This window comes from Aulostomus chinensis, chromosome 12 (genome assembly GCF_037954235.1).
Source record: "Aulostomus chinensis isolate RoL2024-O1b breed Wild chromosome 12, RoL_Achi_v1.0, whole genome shotgun sequence".
Taxonomy (NCBI): Eukaryota; Metazoa; Chordata; class Actinopteri; order Syngnathiformes; family Aulostomidae; genus Aulostomus; species Aulostomus chinensis.
This window is the reverse complement of record NC_141331.1, coordinates 14655387-14665067: the sequence shown is the minus strand read 5'-3', so window position 1 is coordinate 14665067 and position 9681 is coordinate 14655387. Positions and strand designations below refer to the sequence as shown.

Genomic DNA, 9681 nt, shown 5'->3' with positions numbered 1-9681 from the left:
ATGGTTCTGTTCTAAATGATGAAATTGCTGCTTTACAACTGTGACGCACAAGAAAGTGTGTTATCAATTTAAAGGGAAATAGCTTTAATATGATCTTGTTTCTGCTGCCCTTAAGAACCCATGACCATGAATTATTAAAGCTGAGCCTCAGACCAGGCTTTTCCACGGCTAGCGTTTATCATTTCAGAAAGAAGCAAGTGTTGCAGATTTTGGAAACGCAAAAGACACTTCGCACTATGTGAAGCAGCCACATTATCTAGAGATGTCATAGTTGTCATTCATGCTCTCCACACTGGAGGTCACTGTTGGATCAGCTGTCAGTGGGAAACTGCAATGTTGACCTTCATGTCCCCTCCCCCTCTCTGTCTGCAGGGTCTGCACAGGTTTGCACCATCATGTGTTGCCGTGCTGAAAAAATGCATGCGTGAATGAGGCTGCTTCCTCATCCAGCTCCTCCTCCGTACCTCCACCGCCAGCATTCTCTGCTCTGCCTCCCTCTGTGGAGGACTGGTCACTGCAGCCCGGGCCATCAGCGCAGAGAAACCGCAGCTTCAGCATCAGCACCTCATCCGTCTGCAGCATCCTTGAAAGCATCATTTCTCACAAGCATCCCGGCACTACCGAGACACACACTCATTTTCTACCGTGGATCCTCCAGCATCTATGTGTTCTGTGAGGCGGCAGCCAGGCACTCACATCCACAGCTAGCTCACCCGGCTTCATCTCCCACTTCCCTTCTGCTCTGCTGGGCTCACCACCACCACGTTCTCCCCACTCTCTCCCGTCCGTGTCGTTCAAGAAAAAACAGGCAAGCTGTCTCTTCTTCCTGTGAAAGTGCCTTTTGACTGGGCAGCTGGTTTTCCGCTGACCCTCTGGAGGATGATCCTGTGGATGAAGACAGAGGAGATGGCCCTTGGGGAGCTGATGGAGAGACTGAGGACAGTCACCCAAAGCATAGGTGGGTGACAACAACAACAACAACAACAACACACAGCAACATACTGCAAACAATAGTCTTCTTTTTAAAATTACCCAGCATTAAATTTGTCTGAGATGTAGAAATCCTGTTGAAATCCTGACGCAGAACAATAAAAAAAAATGTTCACGTCTGCTTGATTACACTTTGAAAAGAGGGTAAATGTTTATGAAAAATAAACAGTGTGTAAATATACTTTATGAGACCACAGCAGGTTATAAGGTGTTGATGTGTGTTCTGTCTCTGCCTCGGGTGTTGGGCCAACAGCACCCACGTTTGGTTACAAGAGCTGTTTATTCCTGCATTCAGGAATGTGATACTGACCTACATTATTTCATGCTGTGGGAGCTGATGCTTATTTCACTATATTCTTATCACATTTAATCGCAAAAAACACTGTAGCAACTATACAGGATGCAGTCAGCTTAATTAGTGTAGTGATACAGCTTAATTGGCCAATTTGATTGAGTACCCCACCCTGTGTATTTATAATATTGTAATTTTTAGTATTTGTGTAATATATACATATATATGTATTTACATATCCGTCCACATCATTGCTGAGATGATTGATTGATGTATATTGTGCTTCACCGTGGATTTTCAAGTTGTCCTCTGCCGGGGAAACATTTTAGGCTCTTTTATTTGAGCTAACTTATTATATACCCGCTTATAATCTATAGATAAACATATTTTAGTAATCCCAGAATAAGGAGGATTTTATCTCCTTGAGCCAAGAATATGATGTCTGACATTTGCTTGTCTTCTGATCCATTTACAGAGATCTCTCTTAATCTACTCTCACACTGTCAAACTCTCGCATGAATGCACTCATGCACATCGCACACACTTGCACACACATCTATCATATGACGCTAGGTTGATATCAGAAATGAGAGTCGGTGCTCTTCTAAGGGGACGGATGAAGCCCAGATTGTGATTCTTGTTGTCTGGATTTGTAGGATATGTACATAATGACTAGTGAATATACTGCTGGTGTTAACACGAATGCTTTTGCTGCACCTATTAATGCAACACACTGGGCTGCAGTAGCATCCTCCTCTCCTCAGCACCAGAGATGGTGAACGAGTGGGTGGATTTGAGCTAGAGGAATGCTACTACAGCTCGTTCCACTACAAAAACCTAGACATGATTCAAAAAGGTGGTTATTTTATTATGTTTTATTAAATTGAGAGGAATGACTGGTAGCACTAGAGAGAAAAATGACACTGGTGTGTTGAGGCAGGAGGGTGGCAACAGTAATCGGCTCAGAAGAGGGCGTAACGCTGATCGCAGAAGACAGGAGAGAGGACGAGAGCTGTGGAAAACAAAATTCAACAAAATCAACTGTGGGTGGGAAGGATTTGGAAGTTTTGATGTGTCGTTTGCATGCAGAGATGAGTGCACAGGGGAGTATCCTGGAACTGATGCAAATAAGAAAGATCTATTTGCATACGGTCTTTGTCTTTGGTGGATCATGATCAGCGGCAGTGATCAATCCGTCCATCTGTCTATCAGCTCAGCTCAGTGGCTCCCATTCGTGAAACGCTCTTAAGCACAATTTTTATTCTGAAGTGCTCAAAGGTGGGTTTTTTTTAACCCTAAATGTAGTCTTACAGGCAGGAAGCAAAGCCTGACGATTATTTGTAACTCCTTGACATTTATTGCGTACCTCTTATACAGTCTGGCAATGAAACAACAATCTAATGCACTTTAAGAAACATTAAGGTGGCAATGCACAATGTCAGTTCGGTCTGTTTAGCACATGTACAATTTAGTGAAATGAAAATGGGCATCAGACTTTGCTTCATGTCCATAAGACTCAAATGAGAGATTAAAAAAACCAAATTGTTTACAAGAACACTGAGGCCGATTAAGTTGACCGAGATTTCTAGCAAACGCTGATCATGAACAGAAGAGAAATAATGAAAATGCAAAAAATAATCAGGGATATTCCAAAAATGTTTGATTCTTCATTTTTGAATATTTGAAATTGAATTATTTGCGACCTCTCATCAACCAAATGAGAAGCATGATCGCACTTGAGATTCTAGTAACCTTGGGAGGCAATTTATTATTATTACTGTCATTATATAGACTAATTTATTAATGCTAACAACAAGCAGCACATAATTGTTACTTGGAGTGTTAATCACATACAGCCTCTCCTCCATTCTCACATTGGGCGTTTGACCTACTTCCAGTTGATTTAAATGGACGCATGCATATCTGTGGCTCTCAGCATTTCCAGCAGGAACATGTTCATGTGTACTCAGGGCTGCTCAGAGGGCTGGTTAATTCGTCCTGTTATAAAAGTGACACATTATTCAGCGTGGTTTGAGATTTTGTGACGGGAGTGTGGGTAGTCATTATTCTGCGGTTATAGGAGCTAACTGAGGCTTGAAAACGTGGGTGAGCTTCAATGCAGAAGTCGAGTCAGCTCATATATCAAATGTACAGTACATAAGAGTTTTTGTGAATTTAACAGTGGTCTGTGGCCATTTAACTGTAAAAGCGGTGTAGGAGACAGCCAAATAGATTCCAACTGGCCAGAAAGACAGTACTTTTATTTCACGTAGGTATCTTAACAAACACTGCACTACAGGTTTTCACAAAACATGGCGGAGACAGGGAGCATAGACCATGGAGGAGACCGTTTGATTTTACATCACATGTTAATTCTATCTTTTGTTAACATTTTGAGATGTTGAACTGGTGAGGTCTTCAGAGGCTGACACCACATCCTGACTTGGAGAAGGATTTAAATGGTTCTTTTTGTCAGAACGATGTGCAAAGGTGTTTTCTTTGATAAAATGCAACTTTCAACATGAAAAGAGGCACAGTTTTTGCTCCATGTCCCTCTAAGTGACTCCGACTGCCATGAGGACCACAACGTTATTGAGACCAGGGTTTCCAGGAGGGACACGCACTCCATATTCCGCACTTTTAATGCCACAAACAAGTAATCTATATCCCTGCATTCATTAGAGTATCCTTCCTCCAGGGAAGCAAGAGGGGTGTCTCAGATGAATCCTTGTTTCATCCAGTAGAAGCTAAGCAGTTAGCATCCCCATGGCAACCACTGACTGCAGTTAGAGCATCCTCGCTGATTCAGATTGGCTGATTGTCGGATTTCCGTGGCGTTTACAGAACACTTGACTGATATTTATTTTCTCTCATTTTCATTTGAAGCCATGTTATTGATAACACATGTTGTTTCAGTATTACACAATAACAACCATGCTACCAGACACCAGATATCCCCTCCTGCTGAACTCTGGAGAATTCTGATTACCACGTAGTTGTTTGGGAGACGCCAAAAGCAGCCACTTAGAAACCCACGCATCTTACATTTAATCAAGGACGCACAGGACAGGACACGCAGTACTTCATTTGTGCAGTACAGAGAGATTTTTAAAATGTTCAAAACTGACGTCCATTAATATGGTTATGTAACTTTTTAAAGGAGGTTTCTACCAGATTAAAATATCTTGACATCCATAGTTTAGTTCCCAGATTAATCATTTGACTGCTTCCCCTCTTAAATTCATGTTCTGCACAGGATGACTCATGATAATTTTGACTGTCTCATCAGATGTTTTATGTTGGTGGAACATCCTCTTTCACCTTTTTAATATTTTCTGCAGAGGAAGTACTATTTGTAATCGTCACTTGGATTTGCAGGCTTGTACAGGCCCACTAGTGTAAAGAAGTCAGTGTGTGTATAGTATAGACAAGGTAGCACACAGTAGAGCTGGCTGATGCCATATCAAAGGGATCAGACCTGATTAACGGTGGTGGTGGGGGGGGGGGGGGGGTGGTTGATGTTCTCCTGCAGCTCCCCTCGATTCTAAACCAGACCAGATTTAACCACATAACAAAATGTACACACACAACTTCCTCTTCCCTTGTATCAGTCTCTCTAGTCTCATCACGAGCGACGCCGCGTCATTGGCTCTCCATCTGAGTTTTGTATTTAACTTTGCGGGTGGTTTATTTTTGTTCATGCATTTTAAATTCTTTCCTGAAACTCCAGAAGTGAATACATAGAAGAATCTATGAAGATAGAAAGAGGGGGGGATAAAAAGGCAGATTACTAGAAGAATGGAGGAATATAATTAGCCCGTGCAGCAGAAGGGGATTTGTGCTCCACCGGCTGCCCTCTGATCCTGCTCCCCTCCACCCTCCTCCTGTCTCATTCTCACTTGGAAACCTGTGCTACTCTCAGCTGTCAATAGTTGCTGAAGATTGTCTGTCAGTGTGTGTGTGTAGCCACATCCTCACCTCTGGTGTGACCAGCTTCAGACAGTGACTCAGCTTTTTTTTTCTTTTTTTTTTAATTTCTGCTGGCTTTGCACTGTTTTTTCTTCCTCCTTGAATCCCCAATGTGGCTCTGCAGAGGACTCTGGCGTTGAGATGTATACGTACCAATGCAGTCGTCTCCTCACAGGATGCATGTGAGAGCACGTTGGCTTGATCCACAGTGACCTGGCGCATTGCAACAAAGAAAGATCCTTCCCATGCCTGCATTTCAGGGCTGTTATTTAGAGTCTATTAGTGTGTGCAGCTGAGCTTTGCCGGTCCAGCGAGAAGGGGGTCTCTCTCTCTGGATGACAGAGTTTGTTTGATTGTTTGAGACCAGCAGCCGGCTCCTATGGCTCTGCATGAGTTTCTGCGGGAGGGAGGGGAGGCATCGTACCGGATCATGAACCGGCTCAGTCATCTGATCCAGAACTTGGATATCTCTGGACTGGGCTCTCCTTTCCCCTTCAACCCTCCAAGCCGCAAGAACTCCTGGAGAGACTGGGACGGTAAGACTTACAGAGGAGTGGGCGCTGTGTGTGTGGATATAAATCTGTTTACACCCTGGGATTGTGGGGTCTCACAGGAACAAAAAGCGTGAGCCTGAAATGTAAATCATCATATTTTAGGATGAAGTCTTGGTGGGAAGGTGAACGCTGGCAAGAAGTGAATGTGATTTTGATATTTTTGTTAATGCATGATTAGACTGTTGGTGTGTATGATAGGATTCTACCCACTCAGACCCCACAACAAAGTTTTTCCTGTGGGCTTTCCTCTCTACCCACTGGGCTTTCGCTGTGTCTTTGTGTGTCTAACAGTGTGTGTTCATCTGTGCGAGTGCGTGCCTGCGCTGCTTAAACAGATGCTCCATGTTCCAGCATTAACACCTCAGTGGCTGCACTGACACTGTGACACACGGTGTCTCAAAGTTTCTCCACTTTGAAACGTGGGTTTTTTGCAGTTACACTGGATGCAGCATGGTAAGAAAAAAATCCAGGAAGAGCTTTCCTCTGTGGGAGGGTGGCATTCCAATGGTTCAGCTTAATCCACGTGAGTCAGGGGAGGCATCTTTCTGTTTCTGACACACACACATATATATATATATATATATATATATATATATGTGTGTGTGTGTTTGTATTTATATATTTTTTTGTGTGTTTATACATATATGTACATACAAATAAATATACATTTGTGTGCATTTGCGATCGTAGAAGCTTGTGACTTGCTCTGCTTCACGGCTCTTACACATTCCCTGGGAAAATGTTTGTGTCTGCACATGTTCATGTGTAAAAATACTTTAGCCACAAGGTCATTTTAGAAGAACTGTGTTGTTCACCTCACAATTGTTTGGTTTTACAGATCTCATTCGCTCCTCATCTCATGCAAGTTTTACACTTTCAGGTGAAATTATTTATGAGCCTGATGCTGTCTTTCTGGTCTTGATCAGCTGTGTTTGAAAACCACAGAAGAGGATCAAGGCCACGTGTGTGTGTTTTTAAGACCAAAAGTTCATTCTAACAAATTTTGACTTTATTCATCTGGTGGTCAGAATTCTTTCTCTTTTTTTTTTCTTCTTTGAGACACATTTTTCATGTGGCCCCAATCCTTTCCATAGTAACAATCAGCATGTTTATTTGTGTACCAAGTCACTTAAAATAAAAGCTCTTGTGTTATCTCAAGGTTTATAGCACTGATAACACCCCCCCCACACACACACACACACACACACACACACACACACACACATACACACACACACACTCAGGCCATACAAACACACATGTACACACACTTGTAACATGGTAAAAGTATCTCGCTCCAACCTTTTAGCTGAAACAGAATTCAGCCTCTTTCGCTAGAAGTCATTGAAATGAGATCCAAACTGGCTCATTCTGACGAGGAACACTGTCCTTCTTTGAGGGGTCTCATTAGAACTAAGTCTTTCACTAAGTTTGTAAGAATGGGGTCTTTTCAGTGGTGTAAACAAGGATAGGGCTTTGAATGGATACAGTCTGTGAATGGTTAAATGGGGGTTGAGGCAGTTTTTAAATGGAGGCTTTGTTCTTTGGTCCACATCTCCTGAGATAAGACGGACCAGGAGCCTGGTTTTGTTTGTCTACAGGTAAATGTTGTCATTTTTACTTGAGTGCAACATATCATAAATCAGCACATGTTTTTGATTGATCATAACAGTATCCCCTTCTAGAGGTCAGGTGGTGATACAGTTCACCTGGGAGTGGTCAGGTGATTGTTAGGGGTGGTGGTGGGTGGGTGGGGTTGAGCGCTACAAGGTAGCTTTTGTCTACAGGGAAGGTAACCTGAGGTTGCAAGAGGAAGTCCCCACAGTCACTGAGTGACATCCTGCAGGCTGTAGAGCACCACGGCAGAATGAGACAGAAATTTTCATAAAGCTGCATGGAGCGGGAGAAGAAGGGTGAAGCATGGGTGGGGGTGAAGATGCAGGGTGAAGGTGGGAAGAGCAGGATGGGAGGAGAGGAGATGTCTGAGTCTGGCCTCCGGATGGAGGAGGATGTGGAGATTGAGTTGGACTCTGGGTTTTGTACTGAGGTGGATTCTGAGCTGGTGAGGGGTGAAGATGAACCTCAGGACCAAGAGGAGTCGGACTGGTTTGAGATTACAGATTCTACTGGTGTAGAGCAGAGAGAAGGAAGAAGAAGCTCAAGAGATGGAGAGGAGAGCGAGATGGAGACAAATTCAGTCGGTAAAGAAAACCACACGAATGGATCACTCGTGTCTTTGTGGCCAGTGGAGGAGAACTGGAGTCACGTACGAATCTCTCTGGAGGAGGTAGAACGATACTACAAACTTTCTCGCAGCTGCCGTTGGTTACATGGTAGGTGTCAGATGTGCCACTATTCCAAAATGATCCTTCCCGTGATACGCTCCCTCTCTCTTTCACCATGTTCTACCTGTCTTCCTGCCTGATTTCTTCCAGCACCATAAATAGTTCCGTTATCACCACATCTTGCACTGCTCTTAATGCTAAAGTTCGCCTGCCCTCTGCGTTGGCTCTACCCCGTGGGATGAAGTCCACTGAGCTATGCAGTTTCAGTTTTTCTCCCATGAAAAAATACACAAGTCCAAGTGTACATTGATGCTACTCAGAAACATGGGTGAAGATGAGAAAACTAAAGCAGTTACTAGGAGTTTGCAACTCATTGTGTAGCCATGGTAACTTAATGGTGATGTCTCTGCATGAACTTCATGAGCAAATGAGCCTTTCAGCCAGCAGGTTCCCCTTTTCTTCACCATTGCTGTAGTGATTTTCTCAATCACAAATACGATCTCATCATTGCACATTATGTTGCATCAGTCTAGTATTCTTTCTCACACATTCTCTTGCCACTTTGAAAAAGACAGATTCACACAGGAGTCACTCACAGTTGCGTTCAATTCTTTTGAATCGTGAAGCAATTGTAACGGTTCATTATTTGGTGACACGGGGCTTGTTCCTGGAAACAGATGTGTGCTTATCAGTGTTTTAATTCCAGTTATTTTATTGCTTGGACAATTAAGAAAGAGCCTCAATGTATTTGTTGTTTGATGAAAGATCTGCTTGAGCAGCGTCACCTTGGACGTTTTTTTGTTATCCACACAACTTAAATGAAAATATATAAACTTGTTTGTCACCACGAGGCCATTTGTTTTTCTTAATCACTCCTCCTGCGTAACCATCTTATATCTAATCTCCTTATTCCCACTCGTTGCCCTCCCCCACCTCTGTTTTTATATCTGTCATCCCTCCTCACTGTCCTTTTCTCTCCAAACTCGGACCTGTCTACTTCTCATTGTCCAACATTTCCTTTGAAGAAATGTCAGAGTTTTAAAGGAGGAGGATGACAAACACAAGCAACCTCAGCTGAATTCATAACTTCTAAATGAACAAGTCATTAACCGGTCTCTTTTGCGTCTGTCTGTCCTGGTGAAGCAGGTTTCCAAGCGTCCAGTTAAATGTGTGTCAGTCGTAGCAGGCTAGTCCAGGTGTGTGACACTGACCCACTAACGTTTGACTCGTCACCCGCAAACGTGAGCGTGAGTGGACACTAATCCTTGTCGTTAAGCCCTTTAAAGAACATTAGCGCCTCAAACAGCAGGTGGTGTGTACGTATGTCTGCTGTGAGACAAATTTGTTCAAGTATTTTATAGTGTGTTACACTGAACAGCGGTGTTAGTTTGTCATTAAAGCGCGTTCGGCAACTTACAGTCATTTGTTTAGCTGAAGAAAGTCAAACTGGCTCTTAAATTGCAACATCAAAGCACAAAATGCTTTGGAAGCATCTAATTAGCGACATTTAATGCAACGTAATCCTCAGTTTTCCAGTAGGGATGATCGTCTCTGAGACAATATGGCTTTGATCATAAACCTATGAGAGTCA

At 43.1% G+C, this 9681-nt stretch overlaps 1 protein-coding gene across 2 annotated transcripts in view; it reads left to right on the top strand.

The window, feature by feature from the left end:
- The first annotated feature begins 723 nt into the window (after nt 1-723).
- mcf2lb (mcf.2 cell line derived transforming sequence-like b) overlaps nt 724-9681 on the top strand; it is a 35316-nt gene continuing 26358 nt past the window's right edge. The window contains exon 1 of one of the 2 annotated variants that reach the window (XM_086220345.1): nt 724-958. In XM_086220345.1, coding sequence (XP_086076471.1) covers nt 880-958 — 79 coding nt within the window. In that variant the 5' untranslated portion in view covers nt 724-879. Of the gene's footprint in view, nt 959-7889; nt 8139-9681 lie in introns of those variants that run through there. The other variant, XM_086220344.1, reaches the window with a different exon arrangement.